This window comes from the organism of the source record quoted next, unplaced genomic scaffold, assembly GCF_019419815.1.
Source record: "Pyrus x bretschneideri cultivar Hongxiangsu unplaced genomic scaffold, Pyrus_bretschneideri_v1 Contig16, whole genome shotgun sequence".
NCBI lineage: Eukaryota > Viridiplantae > Streptophyta > Magnoliopsida > Rosales > Rosaceae > Pyrus > Pyrus x bretschneideri.
This window is the reverse complement of record NW_025999457.1, coordinates 7,609,392-7,628,969: the sequence shown is the minus strand read 5'-3', so window position 1 is coordinate 7,628,969 and position 19,578 is coordinate 7,609,392. Positions and strand designations below refer to the sequence as shown.

At 36.6% G+C, this 19,578-nt stretch overlaps 2 protein-coding genes and 1 non-coding gene across 3 annotated transcripts; all 3 read right to left on the bottom strand.

Annotated features, from left to right (window-relative positions):
• Positions 1 to 2,658: 2,658 nt before the first annotated feature.
• Positions 2,659 to 2,730, bottom strand: TRNAE-UUC. The gene has a single exon. It is a non-coding gene; the product is annotated as a tRNA-Glu (tRNA).
• A 1,909-nt stretch (positions 2,731 to 4,639) lies between these two features.
• LOC103963127 (glucan endo-1,3-beta-glucosidase 7) lies at positions 4,640 to 8,769 on the bottom strand. The gene is made up of 5 exons (XM_009375904.3): positions 8,606 to 8,769; positions 7,738 to 8,402; positions 5,755 to 6,078; positions 5,256 to 5,538; positions 4,640 to 4,902 (listed from the first exon to the last, which is right to left on the bottom strand). The coding sequence occupies exons 1-5, from the start codon at positions 8,673 to 8,675 to the stop codon at positions 4,865 to 4,867; spliced, it is 1,380 nt and encodes a 459-aa protein (XP_009374179.2). The 5' UTR covers positions 8,676 to 8,769; the 3' UTR covers positions 4,640 to 4,864.
• A 4,548-nt stretch (positions 8,770 to 13,317) lies between these two features.
• On the bottom strand, positions 13,318 to 18,209 carry LOC103963128 (cyclase-associated protein 1). Its single transcript, XM_009375905.2, has 10 exons — positions 17,738 to 18,209; positions 16,942 to 17,110; positions 16,785 to 16,849; positions 16,278 to 16,593; positions 16,062 to 16,209; positions 15,856 to 15,965; positions 15,624 to 15,679; positions 15,492 to 15,548; positions 15,063 to 15,206; positions 13,318 to 13,800 (listed from the first exon to the last, which is right to left on the bottom strand). Exons 1-10 carry the CDS (start codon positions 18,011 to 18,013, stop codon positions 13,711 to 13,713), a joined length of 1,431 nt encoding a protein of 476 aa, XP_009374180.2. The 5' UTR covers positions 18,014 to 18,209; the 3' UTR covers positions 13,318 to 13,710.
• Positions 18,210 to 19,578: the final 1,369 nt, after the last annotated feature.

Below are 19,578 nucleotides of genomic sequence, written 5' to 3'. Positions count from 1 at the left end.
GAGGGGGGAGAGCTGTGTGACCTGTGAATACGTTATGGGGCTTTGCGTGCGAGTCGTGAGGGTACAGGTGTAATTTCCACTGGCGGCTTCGGGTCCCGCGTTGGTCCACTTGGCAATTTTTCTTCGGAAGATGTTGTGGATGTGAAACACCGTGTCATGTGGAGTCATATGTCATAAACTCACATGCCACGCGATTCATGTGAATGCTACAACTTTTGCTTAGATGCGAATTTGGGAGTTGAACCCCAAAGTCCATCTAGTATAGCAACTTGTATAAAGTAGATTTATTGTTATTCACATTCCGCTTTGAATATAAATATAACAATTTGTATGAAACAGATTTATTGTTATTCTCTTTTTCCGTTTAGATATAAATTTTTGAACTCAAAGTCCATTTAGTATGGCAATTTGTACGAATCTATTTATTGTCATTCTGTTCGATTCAGTAAATCTTTAAGCCTAAAATTATCTAGTATAGCAATTTTATGGAACACATTTATTGTTATTAAATCGTATTGTTCGAGTAATGTCATGTCTTGTGTTAAATTCTTTTTAAATTAACATGTTATTATTTTTTCAAACGTCACATCACAATTAATTTGTTTCTAATTATTTTATAAGAAAAACTAATGAAAAATTTAAAAAAAAAATTAGTTTTAATGAAAAATTACAAATAAATGTGTAGTGAGTGGTATCAGGGAAATGTAAAAATGTGGATTTTCGTTAAAAGTGAACAATACTGGAAGTGTTTTGTTAAAACTCCCTATTTTATATTTTTATGTGTTGATTTCTCAAGGAGCGAGGGACCGGTTCAAACTTTATTTTTTTAATGGATTCTCTTTGTGGAGATCTAAATGATCAATCAATTGTGTTCGTTCATCATGCATTGTGCGGTCAATTTTTGTTAGGTCCTATTTATATTTAATTTTTAATAATAATTTAATAATTTTAATAATTTTAATCACACGATGTACGATGAACGGACATGATTGATTGATCATTTGGATCTCCACAAATAGTATCCTATTCCTTTTTTAATTAGCTCATTTTGTGAGCTCAAAATGTGTGAATAGACACATTGGGTGACAATATCAATTTCACAAAATACATAAATGGACATGAAAACTAGGCAATTGGAATGGAAATAAACTAATTAAATATAATACAAGTGGATGAACAATTTGTTTTTTTATAAATGATAGTGTTACTAAGTTAAATTGTTATTTGGTAGGAAGATGGGAACCAGTGAATATGAAACTCGCACCATAATGCATAGGTATGATTATTTTTCACAACTGGGATAAAGAGCCATCTGTAGATGGATGGGCCCTTGAAAAAAAAACATTATTTTCTTATATTACGACATTGGTTGTACTGGGTGCCCAACACACTGACAAATCTCTCATTTGATGCAAACAATAGGATAATTTGAAGCAACGGTCCTGAATTCCTTCGCGAGTTACATGTTTGTATTTAATTCGTTTTTAGTTCTTGCACTATTGGTCTTGCCATTAAATCTGTTATATTTTTTTGACTAAATATATGAGCCAATGAGGTGTTTTACCTCGTAAAAAAAAGTGAAATAAAATTGGTATAAAAAGTAAGGAGAGATGTCATTTAATATTTCGATCTAGTCGTATTTTTCACTTATAAGTGAAAGCTCTTAGATTCGATTTTCATTAAAAACGAATTCGAACCACATTATTGCTCGACTTCTCACTTACTTACTAGATAATATTTTTTTTTGTTCAAAAAGAAAAAAAAAAAAAAAGATCAGAGAGTGGGGTTGTTGTGGTGGTTGGGAAGTGGGGAGAAGGGGCCCGAGTGGTGGCAGCAGCATAGGTTTGGGAGTTGAATAGATAGGGTTTGGATTTGAATGTCAATATGCATCAATTCATTTATATGATAGTACAATACTTGTTTAGAATATTTATTTTTGCATTTAAAGCCTTGAGACCAACTTCAATGGTGGACTAAAAGCCAAATTACCCCTCAAAATTTCCCCCCAAACCCACTCCAACCGAAGGGGAAATTTTGAGCTAAATCCTAAATGCTAAACCAATGCCAAATTCCCCCCGAAATTTAGCCCAGAAATTGGGATGAACTATACCCAATATTTATCGGAATTTAAATTTTTTTAGATTAAAATGTTTATAAAATTAATTTACGATAGTCAACATATTTATTTTAAAAAAAAAATTAATTTAACAAAAAAAATAGCATCATTTCATTCTTTAATAATCTCGGGCTAAAATTTTAGGTTAGAACGGTTGGAGTAGAAAAGTTGTTTTTGGGCTAAAAGCTAAATTTTTTGGGCTAAAAAATTTGATTTTTAGCCCAACCATTGGAGATGGTCTGAGTATCACCTGTATAAAAGGAAAAATAAACATAAAAATCATCCTAAATAGACCACAGATCATATATGTCTTTTCCCAAAGAAAACAAAATAAAGAGTTTTAACGAAAAACCTATGGTACTGTTCACTTTAACGAAAAATCACATTTTTACACTAAAAAATCAATCCTGGTACTATTCACTTTACCTTTATTTTTTCATTATCATTAAAACTCAAAGTTTTCAAGTCTTTTTCATTAATTTTCCTAATAAAATATAGCAGCATATAAGTGAAAGTGTAAAATTAAATAAAATGACAAAAAGTTCCATTGCCGGGAATCGAACCCGGGTCTCCTGGGTGAAAGCCAGATATCCTAACCGCTGGACGACAATGGATTAGTTGTTCATTGGTCTCGCAATATTTTTATTAATATATGTTCACAAAGCAGTTCATAACCTGGGTTTTTTTTTCACTAAATCCATCGACGAACTCGATCAATTATGTTGCCCAGAGTTAATAAGTATATATAGATGAACCAATTTTCAACCATAGGTGCAATGGCAGTTTACCGCAGTAACTGAAAATAATAATACTTATACATTTTGGTGCAGATTTCCTAACAATTGAGGATTTTACCCCAATAATGATATCATTTATAAGATAGAAAATAAAATAAAAAATCAATCATAGGCATTGTTAACCTGTCAAGTTAAGAAATGTTTAGCGTGACAATTAGAAATTTTGCAAGTGTTGGTTTGAATCTTCCTCTTCAACCTACTCCTTTTGAGTTCAAACTATCCCTCATTCCCCGAGTTTAGTTAAATTTAGGGTATATTAGCATATCATTTATCATTAAAAAAAATGGTAGAATGTGAATATAAGTTTCTTTCATGACTAACTTCTTTTGGAAGTCGGACTCCATAATTTCATCCTTCAATGTAGCTTGAATTTAGTGAGTTATTCAATCTAATCTAATCCTAGACACCAAACATGAACAAAGTGTAACTGAATCAATTGTCTATGTACGATTTTCATTTCTACCTTTTGGTTGAAGGATGGTGAGGTCAACAAGAGAACTTTATAATTTTCTTCCTAGTTAGTTAGTAATTGCTTGTAGCATGTTTGTGATTGCTTATGTAATGGTTAAAAGTACATTTTGATAACTAACATCATTTTATTACTACGTTTAGCAAAAACAAGTTTTAGTGTTTTTGAGTTATACTAGCGCTTTCAAAGAAACACTTGTATGGTTCATTTGAAATTGCTTTTAAAATGATTTAAGGTGCTTTTGGTAAAATATATTTTAGAATAACCATAAGATATGTGTTTTTTTTTTAAATATAAAAAAAACACCAAATATGTGTTTCTTGCAAAAAAACACTTGACTATTTTTCCAAGATCACGTGAATTTTTACTACGAATCAATTTTAAAAATATTTTTAATAAAAACGTTTTCAGTTACTTTAAAAATAGTTTTCAACGAAATATATTTTTATGTAAGGCATTAAAAATATATATATACTCCACTTCCCTGGCCCCATCCCATGTTTCTTGGCAAAGTAGCAATTGCTTCACAATGCAAAAGCAAATATGATATGTCCATCGATCAAAGGTTGGAATCTAGTTCCTATTGCTACTTGGGCTATCATTGCTGCTGACAATGCCAGGTGCCCATCAATTGAACAATAACAAAAATGTTGCCCACTCTCGTTAAAAATGATTGGAGAGAGGGAGAGAGCGCGCATAGCCACACAATCATTTTGGTTGAATAGGAGTGTAAAATTTTGGAGTTGTGGCAGCTGACAGTCGCTTAAAGATGTTAAAAAATAGTTGACGTTCACTCAAGCGCATAAACGATGGCAGTATAACTCTGGGATCGGGAATTGAAGTTTCATTTGCATGTCGTGTGCTTCTTTCTTGTTCAGCAAGGAAAAAGATTGTTCTCTATGGAATTCAACTCATGATCTCCTCCAACAAAGTAAAGTTTAAATACCGCTAAATAATTATCGGTTAGAGGTAAGCAACGCTGGCCGAAAAACACTACCACTAGGCAACTTCTAGTTCAATAAGGCGCCCGTAAAGATTTCACTAGCCACATTGTTTGCGAAAGTCGGATGCAGTCTTCAACATGAACAAAGCTCTCACTCAATCCAATCAATACTCGTAAATTTGTATTCGAAATAAGGCCTAGAGAGGAGAATACCGAGAGTCGACCAGTGGTACAAACCCCACAAAATTTCCACTTTTGTACCAAATACATACAAGAAAACAAAACCTTCTTACCAAGGTTTAGGAACAAATATCTGGAGAAAGAACCAGTTCATTCGCATTCCCACTTATGGTAGAGTTCTTACACTTAATATATATCCCAAATAAAACTAGGAACCTTTACAATCAAAACTGCCACATATATAAATTAAAAACAACAAAAAAGCACACCAACACCTTATTCCTTGTATCCAATTGATTTCTAACCTTAACGAATCCGTTATTCGGTATAGTATTAACTTTCCCTGCTTCCACAGGTAGTCATGTACTTCCACCAGTGTAACTGCAAGCATTATAACCTGCAATCAATTCACAGACTTAATTAGCAAGAGCTCCGAAACAAATCAAGTAGACATTTTTTCACAGGTAGTCATGCTGGTTTTGGAGATGTTCCATTTAATTTTTTTCACAGGTATAAAATGCGTGAAAAGAAAGATGCCACAGTTAGCAGTGCAATCATTACAAAAGGTGTTGGATTATAAAGAGAATAGTTATCACCACAAAAGTCAAAAGATTATACACTTTTACGTTTCTAATCGGTCACTTAATGAATTATTATCCCAAAAAGTAAATCACCCTTTTATGTTAAGTGTGTCCTCATCATGGAAAACATGGGCCATTTCGATATGTGCTCATGTTAAAGAAAACTTACTCGGATTTGAGGATGTGAGCATCGCTGTTTGTGAGAAATCGCAATTCAGAGGAACTGTGCCAACAGTATGATAATACAGATTCATGGCATAGGCAGCGTGCGATGCAACAGTGTTTGGGTCGAAACAGGCGCCTCCTGGTTGGATTGCGCTGCAATCAATACCATGGCCGCAAGCATAGTCAAGATTTGCCTGCAATTGAGCATCAGAAACGCCGGATTTGGGCACACACCACTGTCCGGAAGTAGGCTTCGGTGAAGGAGACACCGTTGGTGTTGATGGAGTCTGAAGGATAGAAATCCAAGGGTTATAACTAATCATGCGTATTATAAAGCATAGAATATTAGGCATTATAAGGTCCGGCCAAATACAGGACATGTTATGTTCTCATACGTATTGAACGGTCCACATAACGAATTATCTAGATTTGCAGTCAACAATATAACACATAAAAGTGATGCGGTAAGAGAACATTTTGCTAGAAGGTTTTAAATATGTCACCTGGCTACTCTTTGTGAGACCAACTTCATATGTCGCAGTTAGATCAGGCTTGAACAGACCAAAGGATCGCTCAGAGGCTGGACCAGGTTTCAAATCCTCATCATAGAGCGCGAAGATATAAGTCTCCACAGATTTTCCAGGCATCAACGGAGTCCCAACCATGGATCTAAGGTGTGCAATCAAATTGCCATTATACGCCCTTGCATTCTCCACACTAGTTCCAACTTCGTTGCTATCTCCATGGTATGGCCATCCAGTCTCAGCGATCAAAATGTCAATGTCCTTGAATCCAACTGCATTCAAGGCTGACCGCACAGCATCAACCTAGAGATCGTAAAACTTCGTCATTTATATTACTGCATCAATCAATGACTTCAAAAGCATAAGGGTTAAACCATTGGAACTCTCTAATTAGTTAGCTTGTCATTAAAATTGTCATTGCAAGAAAAGAAAACACTGCGCATAGTTCAAACAAGTTATGCATTTACTAAGCTACAGAGAAAAAAACTCCGTTCGATTAACGATAACAAAAGGAAAATACTTCAAAACTCAATTTCATTTTCCAATTTTCTTTCCAATTCCTTCACATGGGTAGGACCTATGATATTGCGATACAATGGTAAAAGATTGAGGTCTTACAGGATCATCCGACCGCAAAAGATTCAAATGCTATCTCAAGGATCTACGGGGAAAAAAACCCATTGCTACTAAAATTTCACTAACATTTTCTCCTATAGTAAGAAATAGGAGGTTTATACTTTTATATGGTAGTCCCAAATTAAATTTTTGGTTCTATGAAACAACAAAATTTGTCTAGGTTTTTTTTCAAATACGTTGTACTAAATCCAAAGCCAATAGAAATCATGGCCTCATCTAAAATTATTGTGATGGGCCACTAGCCAGCCTGTCACATTGTCACCATGCATCAATTGCATATGGAAGGTAACTTCAAAGATCCCATCATTTCCCTGATAAAGCAAAGGACAATAATACAAGTGTAACATGGACGAGGCTAATTAAATGACCGTTGAAATTGGGGTTTCGAAAAACCCTCATTTCCTACACCTAAACCTTATTATCCATGCTTTTTATTAATCTAAGAGTATTTCCAAATGAGATGTTAAAATATTCAAATCAGCATTAATATAAAAAAAAAAAAAAAAAAGGCAACAACAATGTATTTAAATCAAAAAGCCAAATCTGATGTAACATGACATGGATTGACAGCCCACATCCCTGCTACCAAAATTGACAGCAACTTCAATTTTTTGTTTTTTTTGAATTGATTATAAAATGCATTTTATTGTTTTAAAACATTTATTATAATAGCTTAATGTAATAAAATAATAATTTAATTTGACATATTAGGTGAAAAATAAAAAAAAAAAGCCAAAATGCAACATAAGCTGTCAAATTTAAATTTTATGTTTATAATTAGAAATCTCGTAGATGTTCAAGTAAAAGACCTAAAAGTTAAAGATATAGTAATATTATATTAATTGCTTTATTCTACATTTTCTTTCATCTTCTTTTTCAACTAATCCTCACACCCCACGCAGGGTGCATATTTGCCAAGTGTTTGGTTGGAAGTGCATTTAGAAATGGCTACAACAACCGACGTCTTTTAGATAACAAAAAAACTCATCTAAATAATAAAAGTACTTTTAAAACTTTATCCGTGCTTTCCATAGAAGCACCTACATGAAACCCTTCTATTGATTTTAGCTTCTAACAAAAGTGCTTATGTGCATGAGTGCTTCTCAAACAAACCGCAAAGCAAACGCCAATTACCAAAAAAAACCATTAGTTCTAAACTCTTACGTCAATGTCGTGGACTCATGATTTAAAGACTAACGTGTGAATCGTCATATGATGCAAATTGTAGTCCGTTGACGTTGACCCACAGGTCAATTTTTCAACTGGACCTAGATCCATTTAATAAAAAGACCAAATCCGGCCCACTAAAGTGTAAAACACGCTCACCTGAGCATCGAACATGTTCATGTACTTGACTCCGCTCCCCGAGTCGACTCGTCCCGCGTTGGGTTGGAATAAGCAAAACGCCAGCGTTTCGGGCCTCGGGTCGCTCTGGTAAGCAAAAAATGGGTACGGGTTGACCGCAAACGGTGATCCATTGTCCCTCTGGAAGGCGAGAAGTCCCTTGAGAACGTCCTGGAATCCCGGGATGAACAGACCGGAAGATGGCGGGTCGGACTGGGCCAAAACGGCCATGGAGTGCACCGTGGAGACCCGGACCTTTCCGCCAAGAGACGCAGCGGAGAGGGCAGATTGGACATTTCGCATGGCGGGAAGGAGCTGGGAGATGAGTCCCTGGTCGTTGGATAGGAGGACCTCGTTGCCGACATTGATGAGGTCGATTTTACTGGCGGGGTAGAAGGGGAGGACGTTGGAATTCACCCACTGCGCCGCCGCGTTTGGATCGGAGGCAAGGGCCGGGAGGTCGCCGTTCGCGGCGCCAATGGCGATAGCGATGCCGGAGCCGGCGAGGGCCTTGATGATGGCCGGGTCGGCGCCATAGAGACGGACGCGCTTGATGGCGGTGGACTGGAGGAGTTTAGCGGTGTCGGAGGGCGGCGGGAGGTTGTCAGCGACCTGGCCGTAGTTGACGCCGATGAAGGACTGTGAGTCTGCAATCAAAGCAAATCGTTTCAGTGGGGTTTTTTCCTACTTACGAGATGAGGTAAGTAAGGGAAAGTTAGGTGGAATTCGAGCGGCTAATAACTGTGCTCTCATCAATTCATTACGCAAAACTTTAACAAATTTTTATAATTTTCTCGGGAAAGTGACACTTTGTCCTTTATTTTCCGGGAAAGTAGAAGTAATTACGTACCTGCAGAAAGGAAAGCGGTGAATAAGAGGAAGACAAGGAGGATGGGGAAGTGCGAAAGCGACGACGCCATGGACGATGACGATGAGGTCTGTCGACAGAATGGATACTGGTGAGAAGCTGTGTGCTGCTTTTGTGCAGAGTGCGGAAGACGACGGAGGAATATATAAGGAAGGACCGGACTTCAGACCCCAAAACAAACCAGATGAGGGTAACGGTAAGAAAGTAAGCAAGCTGACTCTGCACTCAAGTGCTCACGTGCGATGGGATCCCACCTGTCTCTCGGTCTTCTCGTTGACGCATGCCAAATATTTGTTAAAGCGTGTTAATTTTTTCTAACAAATGCTTTTTCGCATCAGAAATGTTAAGGAAGTACTCTTAAAATGAAATTTTTTGATACTTCATAGTTAATTTCAATTTTCATTCTAATATTATAAAATATTATGTAAAAAAAATAAGATAACGGGTAACCTATAGATAGTCCTATTTTTTAAAAAGTTTCCTTAATATTTCTCTTTCCGCAATTCGTTTTAACTCTCTGCCATTCTCTGTTGGCCTTTTCTATTTAATTTTAATTTTGTCTTTCTCAGTTTATTTCTTCAATTTAATGGCTAAAAAAGGTTAATGACTATTAACTCCAAGAAGAAATCGACTTTGATAGCTGATATATGAATAAAGATAATGCTAGGAACATTAAAATTTTAAATTAAATTTATAAGTTAAATGATATGTTAGTAATAAGAAACAAGCACGTTAATTGACACTTAATTAATAATTCAATTATTGACAACCATAGTATTTAATTTGCAAATTTAGTTTAAAATATTTGGTCTCCCTGAATGTTAACCAAATTCTTGTATTTAGATTCAATGTTAAAACCTTAAATTCTCATTGGAATAAAAACATGGGAGTTTGTTATTATCGTTCCCAAAAAATCGATGTGCACTCCTTCTTAGCTTTTTTTTTTTTTTTTTTTGGGTTCTATTGGAGGCGGGTGAACAAATACCAATTAATGCAACTTTCATATCGACAATGCTACCCCCATCTCTAACACTTTTATTACTATAGTATATCAAACACTTACTTTTTTTTCACAATTATTTATTATCATAGCATACCAGAAACAATTTTGAAAAAACATAACAATTCCAAACTAGGTATTAGTATTATATTCTCTTGGGATTGACGGGGCTGGAACTCTCAACTTCCACCTTGACTAAATTTTTTTATCAAATAAGGTCAAATTGTGTCAGCTAAAACCTTCACTCAATGAAACAAATTTAGCAAACCCTTGAACTGGATAAAGGTGTACTTGGGTGAAGTTGTTTCTAATGAGAGATAGGGACATCGGGGTAAGAGAAGAAAGTTGAGATTCCACTATAAAACCAATTGGCAATATGGGCATTAACCCAACTTACTTATAAGTCCATGCAAGATCATTCCTCCTATCAATGTGAGATTCGTTCTCAACCGTAAATACATGAGGTTTTTACTTTATTTTGAGTTTTTATCACAAATGATCTCTAAAATTAACCTAACTCATCACTGGACTTACTTTGAAAATCAATCAATTTCGTCCTTAAAATTGACCTAAAATATTAACTTGATCCATGTCATCTAGTTTCGTTAGATTTTCTGTTAGTTTGTTGATGCGGCAAGATATGGTGACCATCTCTAGATTTGAGTTTGGCAATTTTTTTGTTTAAGGAGTGAGTAAACTAGTGTTGTGCTCATTGACAATACTTGTATTTGGTAATTGGGAATAATGGTAGTGATTCTATAAAATTAACTATCGGAGTTTTTTTTATAACAATTTCATTTTAAGTGATCGTTGTAAAAAAGTTTCTAAAAAAGTAAATGTTGGAAAGTAGTTGGATTAGACTACTAGAGTTTTCGCACGCGGTGGCGTTTAGACTTTCACATTTGGCTGGGTGTTCGTCGGTCTTGCCTTTGGAGAATCTCAGCATCATCAACCCACCCACTCTGACGGTGGAAACATGGAATTCCAAGTGCAAAGGAACTTTTTGAACAAAGAAACTTCCCCGAGGGTAAACTAGCACTAGCACACCCGCAAAGTTCTTGTGTTTAAATTCAGGACAACAGCAAACATATTATCATTTATATAACCCTATTTGAATTACATGACTTGTGTTCATAAACATTTTTGTTGGAATTGTGATAATTTAGGCGTGAGGGGAGTTTCGAACCCGGGACACATAAGTAGAAACTCAATGCTCTGTCCACTAGGATATTAGATATTAAAATTGAAGTATTTCATAAAAATGTAACCGAAAGTATGACGACCCCATATTGCTTGAACTGGGTGCCGGCCTAATGTGCCTTCGGTGGAAGTGCTCTAAAGGGACATGTTTGAGATTGTTTTTAAAATGGTTAAATGCGTTTTCTGCAACCAAAAATGATGATTGCGTTTGATAGAAATTTGTAGAAGAACTGTACTTTATACAAGTGGTTTTAGGAGAAGAACTTGCCAAATGCTTCTTCAAGAAACACTAAAGCACTTGTAGTTTTTTAATAAAGAATTCAAAGTGTATATTTGAATCATTTCCAACTCATTGATGTTTAGTGGTGGCGATGGATAGAATGATGGTTGTTCTTCTAACTGCTTTTTGGAATACACTATAAAAAAAAAAACTTATGGACATATGAAAATACGTTTATCCGTGTTAAGATACTACCAACCAAACCTAGATGAGTATAACCGACAGATATACACACACACTGAGTTTCAGGTTTGTGTGTGTTATATGATGAAATGGAAGGATGTAACGTGTAACGAGGGGACCTCCCAAACTTGGATGTAACGTGTAACGAGTGGACCTCCTAAACTTGTGGGGTTTGCTTTGCTCAAGGAAGACTTGGTGAAGGACTTTGAGCTTTGCTCAAGGAAGACTTGGTGGAAGACTTGGTGAAGGACTTTGAGCTTTGCTCAAGGAAGACTTGGTGAAGGACTTTGAAGTACACTGCAGTGAGTTGGTAGCTGTAATACGTCTGCACTAATGGATGGTTATGGAAAAGGCCACGTAAAAACTTGAGGACTTTATGCAATCTCTACCGGTTGGTGAAAGCAACGGCAAAAGCAACAATGTTGACCTCCAACCCCAAAAATCCTCTCTAGCAGTCCATAAAGCAAAGGCAATTGGTGAGCCAACCACTGCCTCCTAGAGCTCGAAACGCCTTATTTCATTTCGTACAAGGGTGACTTATCATATTTAGAATCGCTCTGCAGTGTGATCTGTTTACTATTCTTTCGTACTCTTCTTTTTACCACGCGATAGATCAACGAAGCGTGAACGGGCGTGGATAAGGAAACGGCAAACACTTTGACCTCACGTGAATGAGCAACGACTCCGGGCACCCCCAAAGAAGGGTCGAAGGTTTTGGACTTGTAGGGGGAGGGTGAGGGGGAGCGGGGGAGGTCTCGGGGGTTGGATTTGAGGTCACATGACAACTTTTCGAGGTTGCAATCACAATTGTTTGTGGTTGAACTTGAGCGCAAACCATGGCGAGAAAAAAAAAAAAAACAAATCAAGAATTTGAACATACACAATAAAAATAAATTAATTGGATGTGTAGCGTACCAACTCAAATGCATCAAATCTAATTCGAACTCCAAGGTTAAGTGAATTAGGCCGAGAATAATACTAGAATGGGTGACCTCCTAGTAAGTCCTTTTAAGTTTCATTCAGCTAGCACCTCTAGTCTGTTAGATGAATAAAAATTTCATCCACCTTAGATTTTTCAAATGTGAATATGTCCACAAATGGGAAACGTGAACTTACCTAATGAATTGGACGAAAGTGAAATCAGAACGAAACTGCAAGGACAAAACTGTAGAGATGAAAGTTAAAATCCAAGTTTATTACAGGGAGGGATGGCAACGGTTCGATTTGGAAATGGAAATGCTATATCCATCTTCATAACCACGAAAATTAATCATATCCATACCCGCAAATTAACCATCGGGGATTATCCATAACCATATCTACCGGGTAACGGATTTTCAATCGGATATCCGTTATATCCACTTCATCAAAAAAAAAAAATATTTATCCAATTGACGCATTATAAATTTTAGTAGATACTAATTCCGTCATTAAATAGTAACATCCAATTACAAAAAACTAACAATATATTTGAAGTTGTTCATGATAACATGCACCAATTTCTTGATAGTGAGGCTCTTGAAGAGAGATAAATCTGATAAACTTGTAATATTTGATAATTGATATATAAAATGATTCAACGAATTAATTTAGTTGAGTATAACAATAAGAGTATTGAATTGATGAGGTTGTTGGTATGCTCCATGCATGATGTTTGGTGCTTAATAAAGATAGTATAGGGTTTGATGCATGCATAATAAATTAGTATAGGGAGAGTTCGGTAAATTGAATAAAATTATATTATATATCAAATATATATATATATATATTTATATATTTAGGTCGGATTCGGAGACGAATACGGATTGAAAACCCCTATAACCATATCCAAAACCATAACCGAATAAAGTTCACGGTTTTTCCCCATATCCATACCAAACCCGAATTTTCATATCCAAATCCAATCCATTCAGACCGTTATCCACGGTTATCGGATTTAACGGTTAGAATTGCCATCCATTGGACGACTAGTACAATTTAACCTTAAAGAAACGTAACTATTTAGAAAGTACAGCCAAACACATCTCAAAATAATGTCGAAAGTAACTACAAATATATGATCAAGAACAAAAAGATTGAGATAATGTATTACAAGAGCAAAAGTGCTAATTCCAGCTCACTCGCAATTGCGAAAAAACATCGCTACAACACTCATCTAGAAACAATCTTCCAAAAACAATCATGCAAAAGAATCTCATTTTCCATGAGACATGTAAATCAATCACCTGGTTTGATAATCCGACAAACCACCGGTGAGATTGATAAGAGCATAACCCACAAGGCTGGGAATGTGTCACCCTTATAAAATGAAAGCAATTGAACAAAGGAGAAAGTAGAAAGAAGAACAATAAAAAAGCCAATCCTCAATCCATCCTAGTATTTTCTTCTTCAAGTACGAGATAATTGGTATAAAAAGAGTCCAAATTACCCTCCGGCTGAGTGAGAGACTGGAGTAGTTTCAAAGCGACCGTCCTTAAACATATGAATAAACTGTTCCGGCAAAGCATGCTCCTCCTGCAAGATAAAAAGTGATAAACTCAAGAAATCACATAACATTTAGTAATGCATGAATTTAGGAAGGATCCTAACAGTCAGAAAGTACATGCAACGGTTGCAACCCCTTATTATATCATACTCCAAATAAAGAGAGTAGAAAGTGAAAAAATAGATTTAATGGAGTGAAAGGAAGTATCAGCTTCATGGGAGCAAGATAAGAGATAACGAGAGTATGTACCCAAAAGCTTTTGGTGTACTGGTAAGTTAAAATATCATAGGCAACAAATACTAACCTACAAAACCCAAACCTAAATATCATAGGGTACCAACAGATAGGCTTGCGTCTTAAGGCTCTTCTGTACAAGCCTGCCATAGCTCATACAACAAGGCATTGCAAACCAATATCATCATCCAACTAAAAGAACATAGTATTCCTAGCATTAATTACGTGAACCAACTAACCCTAAATCCCATGTTCCCATCTAAGTTACCGGCGAAGTGGCTGGAAATATTTAAACAGGATTTGAAAAACACTAGTACTTCATATATTGAGCATCTACACAAGAGATGAAAAAAGCTTTCAGGCAACTAAAGGACAACTGTCTAACTGTTGCATACTCCGCTTTTTACATTGAATATAAAAAGGTAGCTTAAATTTCAAGCAGAATTGTGTATTATTTATATACAATAAGGTCCGGATATTAATACAATTCCTCTAATTATTCTTTGCAATACAATACTTCAGTAAATTTCGATTAATTTATCATATTTTCGTTTAGTTTTAATTTTGTCTTATGAAATTTCATAAAAAATAAGGAGTCTTTATGTCATGTTACAGAGGGCCTTGTTTCAGAAAAATCTGTGGTCTGGGGGCTTTACCGGGACTAACTAGTAAAAAGCCTAGAGTCGGAAACGATCTTAGAAACCAATCGCGCCCCGAAAAAAATCCTCAATATCGTATTCGTTTAGAAGAAAAACAAAAATTAATTTCAAGCAGAATCGTGTACAACCTGGGTAATATAGTCAGTAATGGATTAACAAGCTACTTCTGCAAAGCATTTAGTAAACGTAAAATTTGAACCATCTCTACAAATAACATATGTGGATATGCTCCCCAGACCTAACAAGTTTACCGTGTCGTAGGCCAATTATTTATCATAGAACCATCTAAACAACTAGCTTGCATTCCAAGATAACTTGGAAGTTGCAGGGAAGAACAATCAAGCAAGTCTTGAAAAGAATCAAATAAATATAAAATAAAAGACAAACATGGAGCATACCCAATCACCATCAGCTCCAGAACTGGGTACCAATATATTGACCTCACTGGACTTAGCAGTTGTTATAGATGCCCCCAGAGCATCTTTGCTCAAATAAAATTGACAGCCAGCTGTGTTGTCCACTGAAACTGTAGGAGCGGAGCCCTGGAATAGCATACGATGAATGAATATAACAAAGATCACAAGATGATTTTATATATCACCATATAAGAAGCCACTGAATGGTGATATTTGGGATGATAAATGTTGCCAAAATTCAATTTTCATGTCCTAGAGTCAAATTGCATATAGGCTTTATAGCTAAGATCATACAGTGGTTTTATATAGCATTATAAATGAAGCTACTGCATAGAATTATGATTGGCAACACTGGAAACATCCACCTTCATGTCTTAAAATCGCTGAAAGTTTCATGAGATGAATTCTAACCTGGCATTGCACCTCAACACGGTTGCAATTTACGATCTCACAAGCAGCCACAACATCCTTTGTTCACAAGAGAACACACAATTAGCACAGATACATCAATATGAATTGCTTCATTACTAATCTTACACTAACCGTAAACAGGACTCCCATGCTAGCGCATTTGTCAATGGTAATGTTGTTTACTTTCCCTGCACATTGTGCAAATAATTGTAAGTTCACATGATTCTCTTACAATGACCCTACTACTTTCTTAAACCTGACAGCTACCTATTTACATACGACATAAAAGTTTGTAAGGAAAGGCAATTTAACGTTTAATATGTTTATACAATTGAAAATAAGGTTTTTCATACTGTTAAAGTACCTTGAATTTGAAGAACAGAATCTTTGCACCCAAAAATATATACAGACTGTTTCGAATCACATTCACTAATAACCAAATCTTTCTTCGCAATCTGATTCTCAACAACCCACCTGCCAGGGTATAACATGACATAAAACAAAATCACTTGCTGCTTTTACTCCCTCACATGAAGTTTTAAACATAGTAGAATGATCATATGTACTCACTTGCGACCCATTTGGAGCTCAAACTTTGGTGGTTCTACTTTAGCAACAGCAGGTGAACTCGTACGACTTTCCTTCTCATGCGTACCAACAACGCCACTTCTGTCAGCACGATTCTTTGTCTTCATATCAGCTGTCACCTTTCTCAGACCTAGGGGACACAAAAACCAAATCAGCAGTGTCCAACATGTACAATTTAATGACAAGAATAAAAATTACCTGAAGTCACAGGCTTTCCAGAATTAATCTCTTGGAAAACAGCTGCCATCCCTTCTTTGGAGCGAGATGATGAAGCCTGTGAAGTTTCGGAGCTAAAGAGTGATGCTGATGGAGGAGGTGGAGGAGCAGGGGCACCTGGTGCAGGAGCTTTTGGTTTTGAAGAAGCAGCAGTTACAGCTTTTCCGGTTGAACTCCAAACTGGACCCAATGGATAGAAACTCTTAACATAATCTCTTAAACCAGGCAAATACAGTTCCTTGAGAGCTTTGGCCCACTCTAAATGATTTGGGTCTTTGGTTTTATACTCCACAAGAATCTGTATAATCATGAATTACTGAGTCAACACCCACTCACTGTAAAACTTTACTTTGATGCAATCATTACACGATTGGTGATAATTGATAAGTACTGCAAGAAAAAGGACCTGTGTGCAATTAGAACATGTGATTCCAGGACATGCAGTTCCTTTTATATAAATTACCCGATTCTTACAGACGTGCATAGTACCTTGTTGCAGTAGAATTCAGCCATCTGCCAACTTTCTTCGACATGTGCAATAGGCATGCTCATACCTTGAAAGAGACAAAGCACAATAAGGCATTGGAAACATAAATGAATTTTCATCTGTCAGTAATGCAATATAGCACCGATTTATTTTCCTTACCACATTCCTTCCCTGTATAAGCAATCCATGCCAAAGCTGAGAGACTGTCAGCAGCAGTCTTCAAGTGATTAAAAAAATCAGAGCGCCTCCCTTCTGTCAAAGAATTTGCCTTTGTGATGGCCTCGTTCAGTGGTTTCAGAAACTCAGCTAACCCTGCATTGTCAGGTTTCTGCACAACACAGAACAATCCAATTAACATAATTATTTCATTTCACCAGCAAACTTACAAGATATGGTGCAGTTAAACTAAGTAAACTCTCTCACTCCTGCTACTATCAACACTAAAAATATCTACAGAATAGCATCATCAATCCTTCAAACTACCCCCAAAAGATAGCAACACTAAATTCTGAACAGAAAATTTCATTGTGCAAAAGTATTTTGAGAAAGAGAAAAGGAAAGCACGAGTGCGGTATACCCTTACAGATTCCTTTACCAGTTGATCTTTTCGTGATTTTCCGCTAACATTTCGTTGTTAATTTGCTATGGTAAGGCAACCAGATGTTGATTCCATCTTTCAAAAGCTTGTAACTTTTAATTATTCTTATTTGATATTGAAAAAAGTACATAAACATCGGATCCAAACCCAACAAGACAGCACATCTCATTCAATGTCCTTTACACAATCAATCACATTTACGACCCGATTAAAACATCTAGCATCAAATACACTGTTTCTTAACCTCATCTCATTTTACATTTATAAATCCGAAACTTTCAACACCCAATGAAACCAAACAATAAAAAACGAAAAAGAAAATCCCAAAAACACAAAGGCATCACAAGCGAGACTGACCTGAGTTTGCTTAACCTGGATAAGCAGGTCCTTCTGAGTAGAAAAAGCTTGCTGGAGAACCTTGGTGATGTCCAGCACCTGCCCCCCAATCTTCTCAGCTGCGGCCGAAACCCTACCCAGGTACTGCCCAATCAGATCCTCATAAGCCACAATCGACGGATCCAGCGGCGCATCCTCGAAACCCCGGGCTGTCGCCGACCCTCCACCACCGGACAGCGACAGCGCCTCTAAGCGCGACACAGCCGATTCCAGCCTCTGTATCAGCTTCTCCTCCATAGCCACAAACCTCAACCGCACTCTCTCTTCCACACTCCCTGTATTTCTCTCTCTACGGTTAGATTAGATGCGATTATTTGGTGCTTTTTTCTTTATTTTTGGAATTTTTTGGGATTTTTCTTATTTTCTGACGCTGAAAGGTGAAGGGGGAATTTTGATTTGGCGGGTGTTAATCCGAGCCTTCCCGGTTTCTTTGGGGCTTCAAGCCTTCAAGTTCAAGTGAGACGTGGGGACACGTGGCGGAAGTGGAGCGAATCATGGCCGTTTGTTCGTGCGTTGTTGTGGATCACCTCTAATTACTTTTTGTTGTTGTCAACATTGTTAGGGAGAATCGATCGCAAAGCGAGTTAGAAAGATTCGGTAGGCGCTCGACACTCTCATCCCATCATCAATTTCAATGGAAAATTTAAAGTGGGAGTCTTTATAGACTCTTTGTCAAGAAAATTCTATTCTCAAGATAATCTTCTCGGTCTCTTCATCTAGTCATTATAGAGATCTAGTTTTCAGATACTTGCTCGAGGAATTAGAATGCCTAACTCGTCCGATTTATAGTGATTGCAGTCTAATTAAGGAGTTTTGTCGAACTTAGGGGGAATATCTAGTAGATACCAAGTTAAGCTTGATATACTTTATTTCCCTTAGTTGAGGAGCATTTGTCCCACTGAGTTTTGCTAACCTGACAAGATTTAGCTGGGCACCTAACCTAGGTTGGTAACGTTGAGCGTCGTTTGATTTCCTCAAACTTAGACTTTGCACTTCTCAGCTTTTTATATGAGACTTTTAACCTTTATCAATAGTTTTTGAGTTTATGTTTCCTTAATGCAATCTTAATCTAGATTCGTGTGTGTAATTGTATATGCCAATCGAAGACTTCAACAATCATCCAAGAAGACCCGATGCGACTGATTTTTAAGCTTTACACACTCAAGGGGGCGTGTTGTAGTTAATATTGTTTAAGAATGTGATTATGTAAATATAAAAATAGATTCCAATAGGAATAAAGGATATCTAATCCCTTTATGACTTGCATTACTTGTGAGACAAGTAAAGGCCACCTAACTAGTGTAAACAAAGACATAAAGCTAACAAGGAGCATGAGTGAATAGAATCGCTAAGCTCTCTCTTTTCTCTATCTCTTGCCGTCCCTCTCCTACTTTCACTCTCTAAATTTTTCTTCAGCAATTCACTAGTTTTTGTTCAAATGACAATGCTTTGACTAGAAAACAAAATTGGAAAAAGTTTTGAGGAAAGAGAAGGTTTTCTTTCTTCTATTTTTGATTTCGGTACAAGTTTTTTTTTTTTTTTTTGAGGTCAAAGGTGGGTAATAATCATTAAAACGAAGTCCAGATAGACGAATTACATCGTACATAGCCTTAGAAGGAATTGACATACAGAAAGAAGACGCCTGTTATGCAAACAAAGCATGACAAAATAGTACATGAAGCCTAAGAAGATTAGTCCTCGACCTAAAGCCAAAGGTGGCTAGTAAGAAAAGCCTAGGTGCTAGATGACCCGCCATAGCTACCTGGGAACCAGAAGTAACCGACAAATCACACCACCAATTC

What these genes read in the sequence shown, in the direction of transcription:
- LOC103963127 (XM_009375904.3), bottom strand. Translation starts at nt 8,675, where the DNA reads ATGGCGTCGTCGCTTTCGCACTTCCCCATCCTCCTTGTCTTCCTCTTA. An exon ending in CACCGCTTTCCTTTCTGCAG is followed by an intron (nt 8,403 to 8,605) that starts GTACGTAATTAC and finishes CTTTGATTGCAG; the next exon opens with ACTCACAGTCCTTCATCGGC. An exon ending in GTCTCACAAAGAGTAGCCAG is followed by an intron (nt 5,539 to 5,754) that starts GTGACATATTTA and finishes TCTATCCTTCAG; the next exon opens with ACTCCATCAACACCAACGGT.
- LOC103963128 (XM_009375905.2), bottom strand. Translation starts at nt 18,013, where the DNA reads ATGGAGGAGAAGCTGATACAGAGGCTGGAATCGGCTGTGTCGCGCTTA. An exon ending in TTATACAGGGAAGGAATGTG is followed by an intron (nt 16,850 to 16,941) that starts GTAAGGAAAATA and finishes GTCTCTTTCAAG; the next exon opens with GTATGAGCATGCCTATTGCA. An exon ending in TTCTGTTCTTCAAATTCAAG is followed by an intron (nt 15,680 to 15,855) that starts GTACTTTAACAG and finishes CACAATGTGCAG; the next exon opens with GGAAAGTAAACAACATTACC.